This window comes from Nymphalis io, chromosome 11 (genome assembly GCF_905147045.1).
Source record: "Nymphalis io chromosome 11, ilAglIoxx1.1, whole genome shotgun sequence".
Taxonomy (NCBI): Eukaryota; Metazoa; Arthropoda; class Insecta; order Lepidoptera; family Nymphalidae; genus Nymphalis; species Nymphalis io.
The window spans coordinates 1,124,740-1,151,195 of record NC_065898.1 but is presented as its reverse complement, the minus strand read 5'-3'; the positions used below and the strand labels follow the sequence as shown (position 1 = coordinate 1,151,195).

Sequence of the window (26,456 nt, the reverse complement as noted above, 5' to 3'; positions counted from 1 at the left end):
TAAATAAAGATATTTGAAGAATCTGCAATTTAAATGCTTTAAAATTTTTGATTGGGTGTCTTTCATTACCAGAACGTAGATGAATTATGGATTCCAGAAATAATAAATATATTATAAATACTCTTAAATAGGACGAAGAAATGAGTTAAAAATTACTTTTTTTTATCCAAGTAATGGAACATAGTATTTCACAGCTAGTTATGTTTAATTTGAATAGAAACTAAGCCTCTTATATTAATTACCATCACTATTTATACCAATTAGAAATAAACTAATTGTATTCGACTGCTTTACTTTCTTTTTATTATAAAATACATCAGCCAAAGACAGTTCAAATTTTTAACTTTCTAAAAGACGTAAAGGCCTTTACTAAGATTAACAATTATTATTTATTTGAAAATAAAATAGTAGTTGCCGTTCAAGTCTCTCGATAGTTATGTATATAATATATAAAAAGAAAACGAAAAACACAAATATGAAACTTACTCAATGTCACTGGATATATCCGGTAAAAACCGTTTCATGGCCGCTATTTCTATATAAGTCTTCGAATGCTTAATCTAACATTAATATGCTTGAAGCAATTTCACAGGAAATAATTAAACATCGATAATAGTTGACGTAAGGCAATTAAAGCGCCTTATATACAAGTATTGTGTCGTTTCGAACACAAACCCTTAAGACAAGACCAATCGAAGGATATTTATTATATAATGTAATAATTTCATTATTTATTTACTTTTATTTTTATTAGCATTCATATACAGTCTGACTTTTGATTTACTTACAAATTAAATTTATTTTATACGTTAAAATACCGGATATACTTGCATATGCCTCAACCAGATTTTCCACAATTCTTATAGTGAAAGAAGCTGGAGCAGGAGTCATTTGTTTTTTTTGTCATATTTATTATAATATATATACCATAGTGTAGTTTGACTCAGGTAGATATATTATTCTTTACTGGTGTTAGAGCTTTGTGCAAGCTCGTCTGGGTAGGTTAGATATTCAGATATTCTACCGCAAAACAGCAGTACTTGGTATTGTTGTGTTCTTGGTAGATATTGTGCGCTAAATAAAGGAAAAGTAGCATTTTTATTTTAGTGACATAACATCTTATTTCCCAAGGTTGGTGGCGCACTGGTGATGAAAGCGATAGTTAACATTTCTTACAATGTCTATCTCTATAGGCGTTTGTGACCCCTTACCATCAAGTGCTCGTCCGCCTACCTATACTAAACAAAAAAAAAATCACCTTTCGTCCTTGTAAGCTTTCGTCCAGCAGTGGACGGTGAAAAGCTGAAAAAAAAGGAATAGTTAATGCAAAATGATAAATATTTTTAAATCCATTTGTTATAGAATTTATAGAAGTTAAGAAATTATGAAGTTCTCTCTGGGTGAATTTGGACTGAAGCATTGCGATCTACCGACAATGTTCTCAAATGTCGCATTTTTTTTACGCTTTGTAACCATCGACATCGACAAGCACTATAAAAAACGTAAGTCACGGCTTATTTCTTAGTCATTTCAGATTTACAAAAACTTTATTACACATAAAGAACGTAAAAACAAAAAAAAATACGTGATATTTCTTGTGCGTGCTAGATAGTGTGAAATAAGTTCTAGTATTAGTACTTACAGGCTCTGATAACATAAAATCAAAGAAATACATGCATATACACGACAACATTTATTCACATATTTTGTTCAAATATAAACTTACATCACAATTTAAGTACACTACGTTATTCTTGGATCTCACCTTCGAAGCCCGAGCGAACGTCGCCCTGGCACAGAGCGACGGACTTTGAGTCGGACACAGATTCCGAGGTCCTGAAGAACTTTACTCAATACTCGGCTCGCTCCAGGACGTGGGCGTACGTAACACCCTTTTCTTGCGCTTCTGGCTGCAACGATCACAGGCAACCGTTCGAAGGGCGGCCAATTTCAGTTTGGCTACTAATAGAGGATGATGCACCTTTGCGTGAAGGAACTGGCCGCCTATCGTTAGCCGCTGCCACCGTTGTTCGCATCTCCGCGGACTAACGACGGTGGGTTTTTAGCTCTAATTGCAGTGTCTCGACTTCTTTACGAAGGCCACCGTTTTCCTCGTGAAGCCGGTAGGTATCCTCCACAAGCCCGCTTTTAAATTGATAGATTTTTCCACTACTTCCAAAATGATGGCTTATAAAACAACTACTATCAAACAGCAAAACCAGTCGTCAATGAAAAAACAAAGTCCATATACAAAGCCAATTAAAATAAATCGCAACAAAAAAAGCGAGGGTAATCGTAAATACATCCAAGAAATATTAATAACAAAATAATTCCGACACATCCGAATGATATAAGCAATTGATTGTATGCTTTTGACATAATACATTGAAACATTTTAGTAATGCGAAGCACGAAGGGAAACGTAGTATAATAACATTTTTGTTCAAGGTATACCATTCGTGAGCTACATACTCGTAGTCATAGCTGCAGTCTGCTTTATCTACATATACATTTTCTCCATGTTTTGGTTCGTGTTCGTCCGCTGCAGACAGACGGGTGACTTCACAGCGGCAGCTGTGGTCTTCTCGCTCGGACTTATAAGCGAAACTTGTATCACTAAATTTATATTCATGAAAATTTACAAGTAATATTAATATATTTACATTGACATAAATTAAAAATAATAGTAATAATTGAATTCTTGAGCAGCGCTTTTTAAGGGTTTAATATATAAGATTTAAGAATTTTCCTTTGCTAGTTTGTACATAGTTCATTTATTTTTTTAAATGAACCAGTTTAATGTAAAGACTATCTACTTTTTATTATGCCATGCTCACTCGACGACACAACAACAATATACTAATTTTATTTATTTGACATAAAAAGACGTGGTATGGCACACTGGCTCCTTAAGAATTCTTTTGTCGGTTGGTTGTATTTCCGACATCACATGACAAATTCATGCGTTAAATATGTTTATGCGCCTTTCAGGCATTCCTCCTTGTCAGACATGATCAAATTTACGTGCCTACCTACTAATGTGACATATAATCAATTTTGGAAATTTATATTTAAAAATTACTGAATTAATAATTATTCATATATATATTTCTATTTGAATTTATTTCTCTTTTACCGCCCCTAGTATTGGCTTATGTTAACTGCGGCTTATTTATGATAATATTGTAAGACTTGCAAATATTTTTAGTCTTTCTTTCTAGTTGAGGTTTGAAGTCTTAGCACTTACGTTGCGAAGCTTATGACTCGTCACAATATCCTTTATTGTAATTTAATAATTGGACACTTTGTTTACTCTCTCCCGCCCTTAACGTTTGACGTAATATAACGGATAGCCCCTTATATTAAAATCTAAACTTACATGAATCGAAGCATTATTGACAAATTCGTACAGCAGTTCTTTGCTGTTCTCTTAATCGTTATGAGGTTTTTAATCATTTATTATTTTTGATAAAACACAAATAATTCATCTTATAGCATATGTAGTCTTAATTCAATGATTATGGCATTTGCTGTGATACGTCAATTGTATTACATATATATATATATATGCATAGTATTTTATCATTTTAGGAAAACAGTACAAGATATAGTAGAAAGATACCTGGAATGCGACCGGAATGTGATACCAGGTACTCGTTTGTATGATAACTTGCAAAAAAGGCTTCTAAAGATTAAAAAAAGAGTCATGCTGACATGGGGTTTCTTCGTAACGCTGGCCATATCGTACGCTGCACTACCTTTACTATTACCGGGAAGGCATTTTACACACGACTTGTTTATTATTTATGGTAAGGCATTGGACCATAAGCTAACTTTTTTTCAGGTAGACTAACATTGGCACTGTTAGAAATGTTAGCCTTTCTTTTCGCCTTTATGTGCAGTATCGCGCAAACTATGATCAATATTAATGTGTTAAATGTGTAATGAATATATTTCTAACGTTCAAAGCGTCCAAATTCAAAGTATTGATGTTTGGTAGTCGAATAACTGATAGTTCGCATTTAAGCAATCCTCGTAGGTACCCAGATAGGTTTGCTAAAACCTCTACCACCTTTAAAAACTTAGCTTTCTTTACCTTTAAGTTTTTCTATTCAATCTAAGTACTCCCTCCGTGATTGCATCAATAGACAGCTCTTAAGTAACATAAATAAACTTAAAAGGTAACTTTTTTTAACAGGTCTAGAACCTATGTTTGAAACTCCTAACTATGAAATAATACTGATCGCAGAGTCAATAATAGTCATCGTTTGTAATTATACCTTAGCAGATGTCAGCGCATTTATTCTGATAGTAATCGGGTATATCGAAGCCCAAATGTATGCCCTTAGTATTGAAATGCTTCACCTTTGGGAGGATGCCGAAAAACATTACTATGAAACCAACCAATCGACTCTAATTGGTTCTACGATACAAAAAGAGCATTTGAAAACGAAAATTATTAACGAACACGTAGCAGATCACCTAAAACAAGTGATAGTTTTTCATACAACTAATATCAATCTTCTGAATGACTTCGAGAGATTATTTCGAGTGACCATGGCCATCGAATTTGGGCTGCTTATTATTGGCATAGTTGCGGTACTTTTAGGGCGAATAGAAAATACTTACATGGAACTGCTGTACACATTCATCCAATTGTATAACAATTGTTTAATAGGCCAAAAATTGATCGACGCCAGTAACTTTTTCGAAAAATCTGTATACAATTGCAAATGGGAGAATTTCGATAAATCCAATATGAAAAATATCTTGTTGATACTGCAAAATGCACAGAAACCGCTAAAACTCACCGCTGGAGGATTGTCCACGCTGGATTTTGTCTGTCTAATGTCTGTTATCAAATCTACGTATTCATTTTACACGACACTGAGTTCGACTGTTGGCTAAAACCGAATTAAGTGATTTGCAAAAACATGTTACATTTTTTATAAACAATAACAGATATTACGAAAACAGCACGCGATATTCTTAGATCAGAAGGTAGCACAGATGGTGACAATAGTAATAGAAGAAGAAAATATTAAATACTTTGAAATTTAACGTTTACGAACTCGTATGAAAGTAGTTTGAAGACGATGCAATACACCGTTTTCTCCCGAGTATGCTAATGAAATAAATATGATTGAAATAATTAAGCGATTATTATGGAGAGTATAATGCATGTTTTCAGTGTAAAAAATAAAAAAATATTAAATAAAATGTAGTGTTGCCTGCTTAGTGTATCATTTATTATATAAATATAATAAGATGCATAACATTATAACTACGAACTATTTCATTTCATTTGTTCATCGGAATACAATTACTAAGTTACCACACACACGTATATGTTTTTTGTATATAATCGGTAGGCAGACAAACAAATGCGCCATCTGATGGTCTGGTGGAACCACCAACCATTGGATATGTAAGAAATATTAACCATTCCTTACGTCGCCAATGCGCCACCAACCTTGGGAACTAAGATGTTATGAGCCTCAAAACCGTAACCCAATATTACTAGGTATAGTTGTTTGGCAAAAAAATATGTAATAAGTGGGTGGTACCTAAATACGACAAAGCCACTACTACCACCAAGTACAAATATTAGTGCAGGCGTAGTTACAAGAAAAGATACATTATCAATTATTGAATTGACTACCCTAGAGATTTTCCACAGATTGGGCATTTTCTTAATGTTTAATGATTTTCTTTAAAATTAACACTCTAAAATTCAAAGCAAACATTACATTCTTGACTACAGATTCTTCGAGTGGAGAGAGAGGAAAGGAAACGAGTGATTCAGTAGTTGAAGGTAAAAATTTCCATATGGTCTTTTAGTAAATTTAATTTATGCCACCATAGACGTCATTCAACTCTAAGAGCATAACTGAACGGACTACGATTTAAAACTTGGAGCCATAGTAAATTTTGTTCAGTTCAAAAATACCTATCTAATAAATATATTATGTAATAACATGTAGCTATTGAAGGGTGGAACCAAAATTTGCATCCTTCTCTAAACATACACGCCGATTCAATAGTAATGAGCTTTTTGAGCGCTATGTATTTAACATATATTATATGATGCATATGATATTGTCAGAACTGGTTAATTATTTAAGGCATTTGATAATAACTGATCGTAGGGCTTTGTGCAATATCGCCTGGAATCAGATAATCACCACAAAACAGCAGTACTTGATAAATACATTAACGATCCCTTTTACGTCAACGGTTTTAATAATATTGTATTACGTGACAATGAAGGATTATTGAATTATTAAAAGTAAGATAATTTAACAATGAAAACAAGTAAAACCCCGTAAATAACTGAATTTAGATAAAATCGACAGATATTCTACTTTCAATAATAAAATAACTACAATGTTCCTTGCTCAAAGATTAGGAAAGTGCCGCCCTCTAGCTACAAGCCATTCTGACGTCACAAAGCACTCAAGTCAATAGATATAATGGCTCTCAATATTTTAATTTTAGATATTTCTGCTTATTAAAAGGAAATATATCACCGAGTAGTTTTAATGCCAACTATTTTATAATAACTAATCAAAATTAAGCTGTATGACCATGCTATGACGTCATAAAGGTGATTGTCAAACGAATGACTAATTAAAACAACCATAAAATTACAAAACATCAGAATAATAATTTATCTTTATATATAAGTACAAACTACGAGATTTTTTATTATAAATTAATATATTTTTTACAATTAATATTATGACTTATTTATTAATAGGCAAAGATAAGCGTATCTCCGGATGTGTCTTGTCTTTGTTGTATAAGAATTTGGTATTAAAGTTCATCTTTAGTAGTCGTGTTTCATTCTTACAACACCGCCGAAGGGAGTCCTGCTTGATTTCCGAGATTACAAACAGCCTGAATAGTTAATTTTGGAACGAAACAACTATCAAGCGTTAGTTAACTTTAATAAAGCTATTACAATAAAACAAACATGGCGATGGTATCTACCACATCAAACCACACTTACAATAAATTATGTATAGAAGATTAATTATCTTTTCTGCATAACTCGTTATATATTACAGGTGTCATGTAATTTGATTAGTTATTAGAAGTATACTAATAATCTTCGCCTGCTTTGTTTTCATAAATTTAGAAAAAAAAAACATTCTTACTTTTATGTAACGTAAAAATTGTTCAAGTTTTTACTTTTATTTCTTGTTTATAAAATAATATACAAGCTATCAATGTACAATATTGCTAGAAAAAGAAGGTACTATATAGTAGTAATAAGTATACTAAAAAATAAGACATTGTAATCTGCCTTTAACCGGTAAATACTGCTTCTATCCTGCCTCGTTGGTCTAGTGGCTTGATGTAAGGCCGCAGACCAGGAGGTCCTGGGATCAATTCCCAAGTCGGGCCAATAAAAAGTTATTGGGTTTTTCGGTCAAACCATTTTCAATAGCAGCCCGGAGTCTGGAAGTTGGAAGTGTACACACTCCCGTGCCTCGGAAAGCACATAAAGCCGTTGGTCCTGCGCCTGAACTCTTTCCGCTCGTGTCGGATTGCCGTCCCATCGGATTACTGTGTTTGCGCACTCACTTGTGCACTATAATATCTCCTGTGTAGTTGGCTAATCTCTCTTGAGATTGGCTGCCGTGGCCGAAATCGGTCTGGAGGACTTTATTATTATTATTACTGCTTCTATCACACGTCATATCCATATAAACTTACAAATTTCAAATTTTCAATATAATATTAATAACCATATTAATAGCTTCATTATTTAAATATGTGACAATGGATGAAGTAATTAAATAAGAAATAATTAGATATAATATTCAAAGTGGCGCCAATCGAGCAACTAACAAATGCATGTGTCACAATTCATTGTCATTTAAAATACAACCATCTGAGACAACACCAACCGAGGAATATTTGTTATACAACGGTATTTACTATTCGTTTTAGTGGTTTTATACAAAAAATATGATTTAAATTAGATATATGCTACATTTATGAGATATTTTAAATTGTATGTATGTATGTTATAATACGTGTACCTTAGACTATGTACATATATTATGTACTATTTTATGTTTCTTTAAATATGTCTATATACATAAATGTAGCTTTCAGATTCAACAATTCAAAAAAAACAGATCCGAATGATCTTTTTTGATACGCATTAAAACAAACAAAATTAATTCGCTGTTAATTGTTAATATAATACCGACCGAAACGAAAACATTTTAACAAAAATTTAAAAAAAATAGGCCTTTCTAAATATTGATCATTTAATAAATAAGGTTTCTTTATTATTCGATGATAAAGGAATGAAGCTCTCTCTCGGGAAATTTGGACTGAAGCATTGCGACCTACCGACAATGTTCTCCAATGTCGCATTTTTATTACGATTTGTAACCATCAACATCGACAAGCACTTTAAAAAACGTAAGTCACACACCAGTACCACCATCGTATTTCATCTTGATTTTACAAAAACAAACAAAAATCTGAAAAACACACAAGAAGGAGATGTTACTCATGTAGAAATGTTGTTGCCGTCTCAAACTCAACATCATTAATTTCACTTGCGTACTACCCTATTCGCAATTGTATCTCTTTTTTTAAGCGAAATCTAAAAAAAATCGTAATAAACTATTATAATGGTGGCAGGGCTTTGTGCAAGCTCGTCTGTAGGTACCACATACTTATCAGATATTCTACAGCAAAAAAGTACTTACAGTACTTGGTATTGTTGTGTTCCGGTTTGAAGGGTGAGTGGGCCAGTGTAATGACAGGCACAAGAGACATAACATTTTAGTTCCTATTTGGCGCTGTAAGCGATGGTTAACATTTCTTACAATGCTAATGTCTATGGGCGTTGATGACCACTTACCATCAGGTGGTCTTATACTCGTCCGCCTATTACTTTATAAAAAAAATGTCTTGCAAGAATTTAAATAGATTTCCAAAGCCTTTCAACCCAATTTTTTTTTTCAAGGTATACCATTCGTGAACTACATTATCATGACCATAGCTGCTGTATGCTATATATACATATATATATTCTCCATGTTCTGGTTCGTGTTCGTCCGCTGCAGACAGACGGGTGACTTCACAGCGGCAGCTGTAGTCTTCTCGCTCGGAACTAATAGTGAGACTTGGGCCACAAAGTTGCTATTCATGATCATTTACAAGTAATAATAACTTCCATAACCGTACCGTAACAGCCTGTGAATGTCCCACTACTGGGCTAAAGGCCTCCTCTTCTCTTTTTGAGGAGAAGGCATGGAGCTTATTCCACCACGCTGCTCTTATGTGGCAGAATTTCAGTAAAATTAGACACATGCAGGTTTCCTCACGATGTTTTCCTTCACCGTAAAGCACGAGATGAATTATAATCACAAATTAAGCACATGAAATTCAGTGGTGCTTGCCCGGGTTTGAACCCACGATCATCGGCTAAGATTCAGGCGTTCTTACCACCGGGCCACCTCGACTTTTTTAATAATAACTTAATTAAGTATTATTATTATATATTTTATTTACTTTCGCATTTCATATCAGATTCGTATGAATTTTGCTAGAAGATGCAAGGAGCTCTACTACTCCTGATAAAAATAAAGAGATCGAAATAACTCCATATTATGTTATTGTTACAGGAGAACAATACAAGACATAGTACAGAGATATCTGGATTGTGATCGGAAAGTGGAACCAGGAACTCGATTCAATAATAACTTGCAAAAGAGACTTATTAAGATTAAGAAAAGGGCAATGATTGTGTGGGTTTTCCTAATGACGACGGGTTTATCCTACTCTTTACTACCTTTGGTTTTACCAGGGCGACACTTTGCCGAGGACTTGTATGTCGTTTATGGTAAGACATTGCACTATAAGATATAAAAGCAATTCATTGCACTATCAATACATTCATCATCATACAAAAACTAATGACATGCCACTTACTTTTTGTTATTGAGGGTAAACGATATTCATATCAATATTAAATGTAAAAGTTTGTAGCTGCCATTAAAATACGCAGTTAAATTAATATACAGTATTTTTATATTTTAATTTCTGTCAACAGGCTTAGAACCAATGTTTGAATCACCTAACTACGAAATAGCATTAATATCCGAGACGATAACCATCATCGTGGGAACTTATACTTTAGCTAGTGTATCTGCATTTATTCTTATAATAATCGGATATATCGAGGCTCAAATGCTTGCCCTTAGCGACGAAATACTGAACCTTTGGGATGATTCTGAAGAATATTACCATAACACTAAAACATCTATCGCAAATAATTCTACGACACAAGAAGAAGAGTTAAAAATGAAAATTATTAATGGACACATTGCAAATCGCTTAAAACAAATTATTCCTTTCCATATATCTAATATTAATCTTCTGAATGACTTTGAAACACTATTTAGAGTCACCATGGCGGTGGAATTTGCGCTTATGATTATCGGTATAGTTGCTGAACTATTAGGACGTATTGAGAACACTTTTATGGAACTACCTTACACGTTAATTCAAGTTTATGTTGACTGTTTTATAGGTCAACGGTTGATAGATGCCAGTTGTGTTTTCGAAAATGCTGTATACGATTGCAAATGGGAAAATTTCAACAAATCAAATATGAAAACAATTTTGTTAATACTGCAAAATGCACAGAAACCACTGAAGCTCACCGCTGGAGGATTGACCACGCTCGATTTTGTCTGTCTTATGTCTTTTATCAAATCCACGTATTCATTTTACACTACGCTGCAATCGACTGTTAGTTAAAAACAGTATCTGCAACTGTTCTGCATTCTGTTTTTTGAAACACATTTAACACCTACCTTAATCGAAAATCATATACCACTCATCAATCACATTTCTTTATTTAATATGTGTATTGTGATTTTGCATATAAATAATAAAATACTTAGTGATATCTTTCTTTTATTTACTTAACCACTATTAACAGATTTTATGGATACCATATTATTCCGTCTACTTAAAGATATAAATAAAGCATATTAATTTTTTTATAAATCTAATATTCGAAAAATTTTTTAACCCGTTTTAGAAGCTATTAAAAGGAAAAGCTTAAAAATTAAATTTAAGCCCTTAAAAAAACGAATCAATAAAAAAACAAGCAAAACATTTCTTTCCCAAATCCAATTTATTTTAAATTTTGACGCTTAAATAATTATTTCAATAATCTATTGAAACTATTGAAATATGTAATAAAATTATTTCACTGTTGATTTTAATGTTGTGTATGTAGAATAAGTTGACTTTAGTATATTCATCATAAAGTTAAAATTCAATTTAGCAATTCCACCAGCAGATAGCATCAGAGTTTTCTGTGACATCATTAACATTAAGAGTATGGTTCTCTGATTGCTTGCGTTGAAGTTTTCCCATTTACAAGAATATAGAGATCTTTCGAAATTATCACAAGCGTCTATTAATCGCTGTCCAGCAAGACAGTCCATTAATATTTGAACAATCACATATGGTAGTTGAAGATACGTGTTTTCCAGGCCACCAAGTAGTCCAGCTATTATAGAAACAGCCATAATACTATATTCAACTGCTAATGTCGATCCAAACTCTTCATCCAATTCATGAAAAAGATTAATATTTGCAATGTGAAACTTTATGATGTCTCTCAGACGGATTCGTATGAATTCGTTCATTATTTGCTTTTGGATGTACACAGCGTGTACCTTATCACTTATTCTATGTTTGACGTGATTGTAAAAGTTTTTACTATCATCCCATACATTAATTAGTTCTTCGCTCAGTGCATTTAATTGTGCCTCATTGTAACCAACGATAACTATGACATATACTGCGACATTGACCATTATGTAAACTGCAAACCCAACGCTTATAGTCGTGATGCAAGTTGCTATTTCATAATTGGGTGTTTCCAACATGGGTTCTAGACCTGGGAAATGAGACATTTTGAATTTATTATAGAATTTATTATGTATGTTTTAGTAATGTAAATTTATATAATAATTTTAAAATTTAATTTAAAATAAGTCTATAGTAGTTAATAGTTTAAAACTGCTATATGCAATTATAATTTACCATAAAGTAAGTAGACTTCGACTGTAAAATGTCTTCCAGGAATGATAAATGGTATCACCGTGAAAATACCACCATTAGAGACGAGAAATACCCAAATAGCTATGGCCCGTTTCTTAACAACTCGAAGCTTCTTACGCAGATTCTTAGCAAATCTTGTGTTGGTTATTACTTGAGAATCGCATTTTAAAAATTTGTGGACTGTATTTCTCAATTCTTTTCTGTGTTAATTGCAAGTACAATATAGATTAAATTACAGTTTTTATGTTATGCATTATATTGCTTAATAAGGCAATAATTAATCATACATAAAATTCCGGTAAGCATGTGTTCGTAATTCAAATTGCTAAACCGATTTTGATGAATGATTTTTTTTGTCACCTGGTTGGTTCTGAGACACACAATACGATAGGTACGACTTTTATTCGGACCGACTTTTTTGGTTTTTCTTATAAAAACATAAAAAATCTTCCCCACCCCCAGCACCTAATAATATATTTCTTATTCATGATTCATTAAAGTAACATCAATTAAAAAAATATTTCGGGGTAAAATCTTTATTTTACCCGTACGAAGTCGGGCCCAGCGGTTAATGTATTTATTCAAGCAATAATAAGGCAAGTGCACCTGATCCAATAGAAGAATTTAAATACAAAACTTTTAAGATTAGATAAATCTATTTTATTTGTTTTTATTGTGTAGTACCTTTGGTGACCTATTGTGGTGACACATTTGCTCTAAAAAACAACTGAACTTACGCATACGCTATCATAAAAATGAACTTCGTTACGCAAGTCACACTGCAGGTGCCAAAAGCAATAGCTACCGATGTCCCTTGTATATCCGATAGACCGTAACGGAAGAACACCATCCAGGCCATAGAGAAAATGTAAGTATAGATGTAACTCACTCCTGCGATTAATGTTATTATATAGAAGAACAAAGATATATCTGAAAAGAGGATTTAGTTAATTTTATTCTAAAATTTTTTTTAATATGGGTAGGTGAATATAGGCAGATTGGGCCACCCGATGGTAAGTGGAAACCACTGCCCATAGACATTGCAACTGTAAGAAATATTTATCACTCGCTACATACCAAATATGTTAATAATAATAATAATAACCCCACCGACGTATCTTTACGTTGCCGACGTGGTGGGACTTGTGCGCTTCAATGATTCTTAGGGCTATGCTAATATAGCTACTCATGCTGGATTGGCCTAAGATGAGAAGACAGACCAAGAGAGATACAACCCAAGCCAAGGTGGAACAGCGTACGCCGAGGGCTCCATGACTAAGGGGGTGCTTAGTCGTTAGTATGCGAACTTTAGAGACAAGGGGACCTCTAATTTAATTTACCCTTATCACAGTGAATGCAGGGCTCTGCTGTGATTGACTTTTATGTCCCTAGCTACTCGTGGGAATAATATGATAACTAGATCTAAAACAAAAAATATATACAGGCGAACGTGCCATCGTTAGAAGAAGAGTCCACGCAGACTTCTAATTCATCCTCCAAATCTTTATTCCCATCAATACCCTCTTAATCACCAATTTTGTATGCATCTTCACCAAATTCATCATCAACCGGTGCTCAACTGGCGGATGTTGCACAGGAGACAAATTTTGTCAGTGAACCTGTGCCCACCACCAGTGGCGTAAAAAAACGTAAAAAATAGAGTATGGAAATGAATAAGTTCATCCTACGTACCTATCTATATCTTACAAATTTAGAATCAGACACAAATTCATATCTTTCTTCATTACATATAAAATTTATAGATAAATATCCACATATGGAAGTAAGCAGACAGAGAATTGGTGACCAACGTAGAGCTATTATACAAAAGAAATTATTATCACAAGAAACCATTGATCAGATTTACGATGAAGTTAGAACAGAATTGCAAGTAATCCAAACTCAGATACAACAAAACGCCACAAATCTTAAAACATCCCTTAACACACGAACAGGAAAACGTATGAAATGGACAAATGAATGCAATGAAGCAATTATTAGGATTTATTTCAAAATAACACAATTAGAGACTAATAAGACCGCTTATAGAAAACGTTTGTATGAAGAGTTTATAAACCTATACCCAGAGTTTACACACATTACAGAGCAAAGATTAGCGGATCAACGAAGGGCAATAATAAATATATTAAATAAGATAGATTAACACTGATTAAACAACAAGTAGCAGATGAATTACATTATACACACACACTAACGGAAGACACAGATAATGAACATTTACAAACAACAGAACAAAGTAATATTACACACTACGATGCATTCAAATCGAATTCAGAAATAAACTCACAAGCTAGGAAAATGCAAAACACTACAGTTACATGCATTGATTCCGTTACATCAACCTCTATCGATGAACAAAACATAGAAAGTATCACCCACGATCATGATATGGAGCACCTCAACAACACGCAATCAATGCTTAATACTACCTTAGAAGTAAACACTGAAATAGAGAACACATTCGTATATGCTCTAGAACATTTTCGTGATACTGAACCAACTAGCAGACCATACATTCCTAAACAAAGGACTTCTAAAAAGTTTTCATTAATAATGAAATACATAGATACGATGATACTGACAAAATTTGTAAACACTGATACTGATTTTATCACTCTACAGACAATAATTTGCTGTGCCGCATGGACAGCAGCTAAATGTAATGGGGCAAGAATGACATTCTCAACACAAAACAACCATCAAAACAAATCATACAGAAAACCTAGCTGGCAAAGAAGATTAGAAAATAAAATAAGGAAGTTGCGAGTCAATATAGGCAGGTTAACACAATTTATTAAAGGAAATAGAAACCGAAAAGTAGTAGCTGCAGTAGAACTCATAAAGACACAATATCAATCACACGCACAATATGAAAATACAAACACGCATATAGAACACTTCTTAGATACCTTAAAACAGAAACTCAATGCAGCAGCTAGTAGACTTAAGAGATATTTGACGTGTACTGCCCGTAAAATAGAAAACAAAATATTTGCTAACAATGAAAAAATCTTTTATAGAAATTTATTATCTAATTGCAAAGATAATGAGCAAAATCTAGAAATACTCCCCCTGAAAAATTTCGACAATTCTGGGCTAAGACATGGGAAAACCCCATAGAACATAATAAACATGCAGACTGGGTTAACGAAATAACTACACATATTCCAGAGATTCAACTTCAACTTCATACCAATAGAAACATTTATAGATGACATCAAACGAATGCACAATTGCCGAACAGCAAAAGGGTTGTAGAAAAAATAGCCAAGGTTGTAAGGAGCAGCTTGCTTTTGATGCAATCATTTTAAGTAGTGCGGTAAAATCAAAATCAGATATCCATACTATGTTTATTGATTATCAAAAAGCCTTTGATTCAGTCCCGCATAGCTGGTTATTGTATGTCTTAAAATTGTATAAAATAAACCCAACCCTCATATTATTTCTTCAAAATTGTATGCAAAACTGGCAAACTGTATTAAAAATAAAACAATCGTCCATGAAATCTCTAACTAGTGAACCAATTCGTATCCAACGAGGAATTTTTCAAGGAGACGCTCTGAGCCCCCTGAGTTAAATAAAACCAATACTGGATTCATACTTTACGGTAATAACACCCAATATAACTTATCACACCTCATGTACATGGACGATATAAAACTTTACTCCACTGACAAAAACACGCTGCTTGAGTTAGCAAGCATTACGGAACAGTTCTCCAAAGATATTCATATGAAATTCGGTGTCGACAAGTGCAAAATTCTGTCAATCTCGAAAGGAAAAATCCTTAATAATAGCTACACACTCGAAACTGGTGAACAAATTGAATCAATGGATGAACAAAGCACATATAAATACCTTGGTTTAAAACAATTTAGGCAAATACTACAAACTAAGACAAAACAAGAACTGCTTACAAAATTCTCGCACCGATTAAATCACACCTTACCTCTAAAAACATAATAAAAGCTATTAACACATTTGCCATACCCTTACTTACGTACTCTTTCGGAATAATACAATGGTCAAAAAGTGACATAAAAAAATTGCAGCGAACTACAAACACTCACTTCACTAAATATAGGAAACATCATCCAAAATCTTGTATTCAAAGGCTCACACTACCACGCAAAGAAGGAGGAAGGGGATTAATAGACATACACAATTTACACAATAAGCAGATACTCTCACTCAGAGCATACTTCCATGATAAATTCGAACACTCACCTCTACATAGACATGCAACAGAAATAGACAAAAAGCTTACACCATTAAACCTACATGACAAAAACACTCAAGTAAACGAACATATCATAAGTACACAACAACAAATGTTGGCATGGGCTGAAAAAACACTGCATGGGAGGCACCGAGCCTATTTGAACCAACCCCACGTCGACAAAGAGAAGTCAAACGAATGGCTCAAACGAGGTGAACTGTTCCCTGAGACTGAAGGTTTTATGCTCGCCATTCAAGACCAAATAATAGCAACTCGTAACTATAGGAAGTACATAATGAAGGATCATAATCAACCTACTGACTTATGTAGACACTGTAACGCAGCCTCTGAAACTATTCAACACATAACGGGAGCTTGCAAATCTCTCGCACAGACCGATTATAAGCATCGACATGATCAAGTGGCTGCAGTCATACACCAACATTTAGCATATAAATATAAACTTATCAACAACAGAAATGAATCCACATTACAAATATAAACCGGAAAGTGTATTAGACAATAGAAACCAGAAAATCTACTGGAATAGAACAATAATAACTGACAAAACTATCTGTTATAATAGACCAGATATTACCGTTCATGATAAAATCAATAGAATCGCTTATCTTATCGATATAGCCGTTCCTAATTCACATAACATACAAACCACAATATCTGAAAAGTTAAGTAAATATCAAGATCTCGCCATAGAAATTAAAACGCAATGGAAAGCACAAACAGTACACATAGTCCCAATAGTCCTATCATCCACAGGTATCGTGCCAAAATCCTTGACACAAAGTCTGAACACCTTACAAATGCCAACATATGTCCTCCATATACTTCAAAAAGCCGTAATCCTTAACACCTGCCGTATCACTCGATAGTTTATATCATCATCCACTTTATCATCAACGTTTTTAATATAAGCAACACTCCTTAACGCTTGGCTGCAGCCAGCGTTTTAGGTTTAAATCCTTCGAAATAAGAGAAACTTTAAAAGTTAAATAGAAATAATAATAATGTCCTCCAGACCGATTTCGGCCACAGCGGCCAATATCAAGAGAGATTAGCCAAGTACCCAGGAAATATTATAGTGCACAAGTGTGTGCGCAAACACAGGTGCACTCTCTATTCCCTAATTCTCATAATCCGATGGGACGGCAATCCGACACGACCGGAAAGAGTTCATGCGCAGAACCAACGGCTATACGTGCTTTCCGAGGCACGGGAGTGTACACACTTCCAACTTCCAATAACTTTTTATTGGCTCGACCTGGGAATTGAACCCAGGACCTACGGGTCTGCGGCCTTATACCAAGCCACTAGACCAACGAGGAATTCACCAAATGTGTTATAAACCATGGGAACTAAGATGTTGATATACTGAATTATCCCTTCAAACCGAAATACAACAATACTAAGTATTGCTGTTAAGCCGTAGGATATTTTATGAGTGTGTGGTATCTATCGGGCTTACAAAAAGTCCTACCGCCAATTAACAGTAAAAGTGAAATTCATCTCATAGATAAATGCTGGATTTTTCTTTTAAACGCTTAATTTAAATGGACACCTGGAATTTGTGCGCAACCGTGTCCGCAAATTCCTCAGTAAATATAAAATAACGCCAACCAGAGAAACCGGAACATTTTGAATAATAACACACTTTTTTTATACTTTTGCCTTTGATGTATCTCTCTATTATTTTGAGTTTAGTAGTTTGATGGGCCTGGGCCATCTTTTTAATTCTAGGCAACATTACAATCAATTCTTTAGGATTACAAATAATAATTCTTTACTTACGTTTAGTTGAATTTTTGTAGATATTAATTGTCATAATCCTCAATAGAAGAGCAATATTTTCCATCATTGTAGGAAAGTCATCAAAATCCAGACCAAACTTTTTGAGCGTCCCCCAAAAATTGGTCCAAATACTGAATCCCATTTCCTTGTAATAGAACCATGAAAGTTACTGGACTAAAATCAATAATTCAAAATTTTATAATCTGCGGTAGACTATGAAAACATTTTATACAAATTTAAGTACCTACTTATTGTGTGTTAATTTGTGTTGTTTGTTAAGCAATATTATATTCAAATGTTTTTTTTTTGTATCTAATAAGTAGCACTGGCAAATGGGTCACCATCGCCCATAGTCATTGGCGCTGTCAACCATTCCAATCTTGAAACAGAGAAGTTACGTCCCTTGTGCATGTGTGTAGCTCAATCGCTCTTCAAAGTAGAACACAGCAATATCATTATGGTGCTTAGTTGTAGAATAAGTGACAGGGGTGGTACCTACAAAGACACAAAGCCCTACTTTAAAAACCAAAGGTACTATTTAACCCAACGCAAGACTTCGTGTATCTAATTGTAAACGTTATTTCAAAGAAAATATCAAACCGTTTTTTTATACAAAGCATGTATTTACAGAGCGCTAAATCGATTCATTGTGTCCATTTGCTGATACAACATACAATAATTTTATCTTTTGTAAAATCATTCTAATATTGAAACAATAAAAAAAATGTTAGTTTGTATTACACTATTTTTGTTTATTACGGCGTTAACATTTTAAATAGAATATTCTTATAGTGTTCAATAAATACATACATCAATATATTAAAGCATCAATATCAGTTAAGGGTCGTTGAAGTTAATAATATTGAGAGTTGCAAACTGAAATTGAAGGCGATTCTTGGTTTTTTTCTTTATAGACATACTGTCCGTTAGGTTACCAACAATATTTGCGGCTTGTTTTAACAGTAAGCCCTTATTAAAACCAAGTCATACATAACACCAAGCTAAAATAATTAGTTAATAAATAAGACATGTAAAGCCTTTGGATCTGCGCCTGAACTCTTTTCGGTCGTGTCGGATTGCCGTCCAATCGGATTATGAGAGGGAGATCTATTTGTTCACTCACTTGTGCACTATTATTAGTGTCCATATTATTATAGTATACATATTTGTCCTGCGGCGTTGATGTTAATGAAATTCGGATGTTAAAAGTTCATATGATTTCACTGTTTTATAATTTGAACTATTTATTGACACTAACTATTATTTATTTATTATTATTTGATTGTCAAAGAAATTTCTGCGGTTATATTTGCGTTCTTCGCCAATACAACCAATCTCCATCGTGAAAGGCAATCTTAGGCGAAACAATCTGCACTATTTATTATACATTATATATTATTGTTTTTTTAAAAATTCATTGTGTTGTTAATAATTTATATGTATTTATTATATTAACGCATGCCTTTTTTATAATATAGATAAGACGGACAGATGGGCCGTAAGTGATCAACACTGACCATAGACATTGGCACCGCAAGAAATATTAACCATTACTTAACTAAGCTAAGATGTTATGTTCCTTATACCTGCGGTGACACTAGCTCACTCACCCTTTCAACTGGAACACAACTACCACGTATTGCTGTTTGGTGATAAAACATGTGATAAGTGGGTGGTACCAAACCAGATGGGTAAAAAGCCATTCCACCAAGTAAGCCTCTAGTGCGCTCATAAAACAAAAACAAGTTACTTGATTATATTATTGAGAAAATTAATATCAATCTTTACTTTTCATAAATTTTAAAAAATTATCGTATAGCAAAAAACAAAGTTTATTAATAAACTGCGTATTTTTTTTCTTTATGAATCTTTCAATTTGCACGCGATCATGACGTCATTCAATCTGAAGTAAAAAGAAAATATTGCGCATTTTTAAAGGCTTTATTAAAGTAATTTTTAAATACAGATGAATATATTAAACACGTTTCTTTATAATATATATATTGGTTTACATATATAGACAAAGCGTACGTTTTTATCAATAAATAATACACTAGGTACATGATACGAGTAACAGTACATTACAGCGCTGACAATGACCCAACTGACACAGACCTTTATATCGCCTGGGCACACATGATACCTACAATTTTCGTTACTTAAACCTTAAATAAAAAACACTACGACATAGCAATTTAACTTTCAAATAACTCAAGGAGGTAGATTTTATTTTACAAAATCTATTTTAATAAAAACGTAATTTATATCCTTTCATTTTCTTGTTGATTAAATTTATGCAATAATTATTTCATTATTGATTTCAAGGTGGTGTAAGTAGAATAAGTTGACCTTAGTATATTCATCATGCAAGTAAAATTCAATTCAGCGACTCCACCGGCTGATAATACCAGAGTTTTCTGTGACATCATTAACATCAGAAATACAGTTCTTCGATTGCTTGTGTTGAAGTTTTCCCATTTACAACAATACACGGATTTCTCGAAATGGTCACACGCGTCTATCAGCCGCTGTCCAGCAAGACAGACCATTAATATATGAACTACTGTATATGGTAATTGGAGATAAGTATTTTCTAAACCATCAAGCAGTTCAGTTATAATAGAAATTGCATTAAAACTGTATTCAATAGCTAATGTAGATCGAATGTCATGATCTAAATTATGTAGAAGATTAATATTTGAAATGTGAAACTTTATGATATCTCTCAGACGGATTCTAACGAATTCATTCATTACTTGCTTTTGGATGTACACGGCGTGTACCTTATCAGTTATTCTATGTTTGATGTTATTGAAGAAGTATTGACTATCACCCCATACGTTAATTAATTCTTCGCTGAGGGCTTTCAACTGTGCCTCATTGTAGCCAACGATAACTATGACGAATACTGCAACACTGACCATTGTGTAAACTGCAAAGCCAACGCTTAATGTCGTGACGAAAGTTGCTATTTCGTAATTGGGTGACTCCGACATGGGTTCTAAGCCTGAGAAAACGTACACAAGAATAATAAAATATTAACATTTTCTACTTGGTCGTTGGGCTTTGTGCACGCCGGCGGCGCATGTACGATATGTTTAATATTTCTTACAGAGCCATTTCACTGCTATGGGTGATGAGTGGTGATAACTTTATATATAATTTTAAAGACAAGTTGTTATACATTTTATAAATATAATATATATATGTATGAAACAATTTCTCACCATAAATTAAGATAATGTCAACAGTAAATAGTCTTCCAGGAATAACAAATGGTATTATGATAAATATTGCGCCATCAGAGATGAGAAATACCCAAATAACTGTAGCTCGTCTCTTAACAACTCTGAGATACTTTCGCAAGTTTTTGGCAAATCTTGTGTCGGGTATCACGTGAGAGTCACATTGTAAATAGTTATCGACAGTCTCGTGCACTTCTTTCCTGAATTCATGCAAATAAAACATTAATTTATTGATGTTATTATTTCTCTTAATCGTTATTTTTAAGAAGTAAAAAACATGAACGGAAAAAGATAGATAACGAATAAAATACATAATATTAAAAACAATTTATAAAGTATGTTTGATTTAGTTAAATGTAAGTAATTAATTATTTACAGTATTGTAATGAAACTACAAATCATTTTAGATATGGTTTGTGGTTAATGATATAATAATCGTATACATCATTTTTTCAGCTCATATTGAGATTAGTAAATGAATACAAACCATTTCGTATAGATCAAGTAAATGCGAGGGACGATATTTTTAGTTTAATATAATATTATTTCCTAACTATAAAGTACTTACGCATACAATTTAACGTAAATAAATTTAGTGATGCAAGTTACACTGCAGGTGCAATAAGCAAGGGCTGCAGACGCCGACTTGAAATTTGATAAGCCATAGCGGAAGCAAACCAGCCAGAGCATGGAGAAAATGTAACCATAGAAGAAACTGAGACCCGCGATTGCAGTCATTATGTAGAAAATCAAGGGAATGCCTGCAAATAAAGAAAAAGGACGTAATTTACAACGATGCTTCATGTAGATGTAATGTATTCAAATGTCCAGTAATGTAAGAGCCAAAATGGCACGTATATTACTTTACACTCTACTTACCTTTAGCAGACTTTTTGTAGAGGTTAATAGTCAAAATTTTCAATAAAAGAGCGACATTTTCTATCATGGTAGGGAAGTCGTCATGTTTTAGACCAAATTTCTTGATTCTCGTCCACAAATATGACCAAATATGCAATTCCATTTTTTTTAGGTATTTCAAAATAATGTAGTCGTCATAATAGGTAAAATATATAAAGTTGATAATTTGGCAATGACTAATAATATTGTATGCTTTTGTCTACATAATTACACAATAGACGTATATACAAAATAATTTAGACACCTGAAAGGTCGGCAACGCATTGGAAGTTTTGCAAATGTCCATGGACAGCGATAATCACTTAATATCAGATTACTCGCCTGCTTGTTTGACCACAAACAATTATTTAAAAAAACTGGTATTTACTTGCTTTTACTACGTTACGTTATGAGACCTACATTCAATATGTTTTTATAATAAAATATTAACATAATATTTAAATTTACTAAATTAATTGCGACCAGAACATTGTAGTTCTTAATAAATGATTGTTTCTTGAACTAACGCTATACCTCAAATGTCTATCAGATTGTGAACGTAATTTCACAGGAAATACTAAATTGTTTACTGGTACAACACAATTTTTTAGTTTCAATCAATTCTGCAGGCCTCTTACTGAAAAAACAACAGTATTTTTTATGAAATTAGCTTAATGTCATAGAGAGGATTTTGTCGTTAGTTCGTATAATTCGTATGTATTAATTAATATTTGAACAAAGCTCGATATTTATTTTTATGTGTAACTAATATTTTATTTTATTTTTTTAACCTTCATTTGAAAGAACTTGATCTCAATTCAGAAATAAAACGAGGTTTCGATTAATGGATTCCTTATATTATTCACAGTCAAAAAAGCCGAAATGACCTATTTGTTAGAACGCGTGAATCTTTTGTTTATAATTCATCTCTGTCATCATGTCTGAAGGAAGGCCTCGTGAAGGAACCTGCATTAGTCTAATTTCTCTGAAATTTTGCCACATGTGTATTCCGACAACCCGCATTGGAGCAGCGTGGTGGAATAAGCTCCAAACCTTCTCCTCAAATAGAGGAGAGGAGGCCTTTAGCCCAGCACATTGCACATTTAGCCCAGCTTAGTGGGACATTCACAGACTGTAATGTACTGTACTGTAATCATAAAATATCAAGTTATTATACCAATAATAAGTTGTCTTGAGTAATAACATACTTTCAAAGTCTGACTTAGTGATGATAAAATTATAATCGAAGCAGATCAAAAATTAGTTATTTTAGAAACCACACTGAATATATTAAGAATAACTTTGTGCATCTTGGATTATTAATTATATTTTATGATCATAACATAGAGCGGTGTCAACTGCATAAAAAGACCTCGGATTTTAGTTTAAGCTAATTTTAGTTTATATATTTCATCAATATAGATAAGGAACTAAATGGCTGCTAGTGTTGGTTCCTCGTCACCATGGGACCCCATACGTCACTGGCTTAGAATTTATCTAAGTTTCGTTGGTGTGCAATAAAGAATTTTTATTTGTATTGAATATACGTGTTGTTTGATATGACAAAATCGATTCATTATTCCGTTAAAATCAATTTGTTTTAATTATATGTGACTTTTATAATGGTACTGTCTTCTTGATTGATATTTAATGATATGTGGTAGGTTCTAAGAAATAATAGTACAAGTTGTTATTTGCTGTTTGGTTATTTATTTTGTATAACATTGATATTCAAATTTGTTTACATATTTAAAACAAAAAGACGATAACGTTAACACTAATTATATATTTACCAACTTCTAAAAGGGTTCTGAGTTTTCTACGTATGAATGTTTTTTTTCGCTAACTACATTATCTATGTGTATTATGTTATATTTCTTTGCACATTGGCTTAAATATAAAATATAAAATATTTGTATATAATATCAGTTGATTCATTTAAAGAAAGTTATATGTTTAAATTATCGCATTAACGAAAGGTCGGGTCGGGTATGCTGGCTGGGATAGGTGACAGCAGGCACGGATTCATCCAAATAATAAGTCTAAGTATTTTATTAAATCGTTAACTTCACTTAATCAAAATCACTAATAGAAATTATAAAGCGACAATTTAGTGAATTTTAAAAATACGTACAATTCCAACCCGAGAATGTGGAGTACATTCTTGCTCATAACCACGCTTATTAAAAAAACGTCTCTTGTAATTCCACTAATGTTGGTTTTTTTATAAAGTAGAACGGCTTTTGCCACCTGACCACGCCATCTGGTCACCAACTCCCATATGCATTGGCACTGTATGATATATTAAGCATCACTTACTACGCCAAAGTGTCACTAACTTCTGAAACTAAGATTTTTCCTTATTGCCTGTAGTTATACTGGCTCATTCGCCACTGGCTCTTTAAACCGGAACATAACAATACTATATATTGCTGTTTGGCGGTAAAATATATGATGAATAAGTGATAAATGTCTAAGAGTATGATCTCCAGAAGTGTGGACCAGTTTCTTAGAAAGGTCTTTTCCTTATATAATTGCATTTTGGTTTCCGAATCTTTTATCGAGTCGAATAAAATTAAATTAATTTGAAATCATATTACCGGACAATCTCTTTCATTCTCATTTCTCATGATAAAAGTTCTTGATTTTACAGAGAAATTATTTTAAGATATAAAATCTTAAAATAATTGTCTGCATAAATTAAAGAAATTCTGATTCCAATGCAAATTTAATTGTTGTTGAAACAAGTTCTTGTTTAACGCCGCTTCTTGCGTAATTTATAATTTATTTCAATAGAATAGTTTACATTTCTTCAGTCTTTGGATTTTCTTTAATTAAAATCCTGGATTTCTTTTATTTTCTCTACATTAGTTTTGATTTTATTAACACGAATTATAACCGCCTGAGTTTGTCCTGCCCAATAACCATATTCTGGAAGATAGCTGACGTAGATTTCCCTCGAACCAAACAATAGTGTGTATTTATCGGGAACGCTAAATTGCAATTTAGAAATAAGTTTCTTTATTATAACTTTCTCACCATTATTATATTGTAAAGCTTACATCGAGTAGGTTGTACATTAAGTTTAATTTAACAATTAATTTTAATTAATTAAATTAGTTTTAAAATAGTTTTTGTTTTTTTTTCGGCCATCCGACTCTAGCTAACGTAACTCTTTTATAAACATAAATAATATGTTTTGCTTCAAAAACGTATAATTAATATCATAATACTATAAAATGAAAAAGAATAGAAATAAAATTAAAAGAATAGAAATGACCTTTTCACTGTTTTAATATTTACTAGCTTGGAAAATTAAAAAGTAATACATGTACATTTAATTACACCAATTATAGAACATAACTTTAACGTCGATCTCCTAGTAATGAATACTTAATCCGAGAACATTTACTTCACAAGAATTTGCTATCTAATGTGTCACAATATCCGCACTGGTATTAATAGTTACTTTTATTCCTTTGCTTTTAATTGTGTAACTATACATAAATATTTTTTTAAATGTCATTAGTATAGCAAAAGTTTGGTATCATGGCATTCGTCCACGGAAAATTAGGAGATTTTGAAAAGTACAGCTTAAAATACACTGACTATCCCACTATGGTAAACAACTTAGCGAGAGTGTTAAGATATTCATCAATAAAAATAGACAGTAGAGATCATGAACGTAAGTAGTTCATCATTAGTTTATATTTAATTTACGATTAACTTAATTTACGAGTAATGTGTTATAATTAACTATTTATTATATATATATTATTATTATTATCATATATTGTCTAATTAGGCTATAACCCAAAGCAGCAAAATTCTATTTTTGTATATTTTTGTATAATAGCATTAAAGTTTTTTTTTAATCGTTAATGCAAAGGTTTAATGTTTTACGAATTACAAAATTAATTGGCTAAAGGTCACCCTTTTTTTTTTTGTTTCGCTGGAAAAACGCGTTTACGCGTTTCCCCCACTTGAAGTGGGGGGTATGTGAGACTCGCCGGCGCCGAGCATGCGCCGAAATACCCACTAAAAATCCAGCGGTACCCACACCGCCTTTTGGAGGGGCGTTACAGGATCGCTTGCGCATACTACCGTGACGCCCCGACGGTTGGCCCGCCTCTGCAGGCCTCCAAATCCTAGGG

General features: G+C 32.9%; 3 protein-coding genes and 1 pseudogene across 3 annotated transcripts; 2 read left to right on the top strand and 2 right to left on the bottom strand.

The window, feature by feature from the left end:
* Positions 1–1,384: 1,384 nt before the first annotated feature.
* LOC126772028 (odorant receptor Or2-like) lies at positions 1,385–4,923 on the top strand (annotated as a pseudogene).
* Positions 4,924–8,324: 3,401 nt separating this feature from the next.
* On the top strand, positions 8,325–10,794 carry LOC126771628 (odorant receptor Or2-like). Its single transcript, XM_050491626.1, has 4 exons — positions 8,325–8,442; positions 8,996–9,191; positions 9,657–9,874; positions 10,085–10,794. Exons 1-4 carry the CDS (start codon positions 8,325–8,327, stop codon positions 10,792–10,794), a joined length of 1,242 nt encoding a protein of 413 aa, XP_050347583.1.
* Positions 10,795–11,246: 452 nt separating this feature from the next.
* LOC126772027 (uncharacterized) lies at positions 11,247–12,825 on the bottom strand. The gene is made up of 3 exons (XM_050492205.1): positions 12,799–12,825; positions 12,097–12,223; positions 11,247–11,950 (listed from the first exon to the last, which is right to left on the bottom strand). Exons 1-3 carry the CDS (start codon positions 12,823–12,825, stop codon positions 11,247–11,249), a joined length of 858 nt encoding a protein of 285 aa, XP_050348162.1.
* Positions 12,826–20,463: 7,638 nt separating this feature from the next.
* Positions 20,464–21,639, bottom strand: LOC126771647 (uncharacterized). The gene is made up of 2 exons (XM_050491652.1): positions 21,388–21,639; positions 20,464–21,167 (listed from the first exon to the last, which is right to left on the bottom strand). The coding sequence occupies exons 1-2, from the start codon at positions 21,626–21,628 to the stop codon at positions 20,464–20,466; spliced, it is 945 nt and encodes a 314-aa protein (XP_050347609.1). The 5' UTR covers positions 21,629–21,639.
* Positions 21,640–26,456: the final 4,817 nt, after the last annotated feature.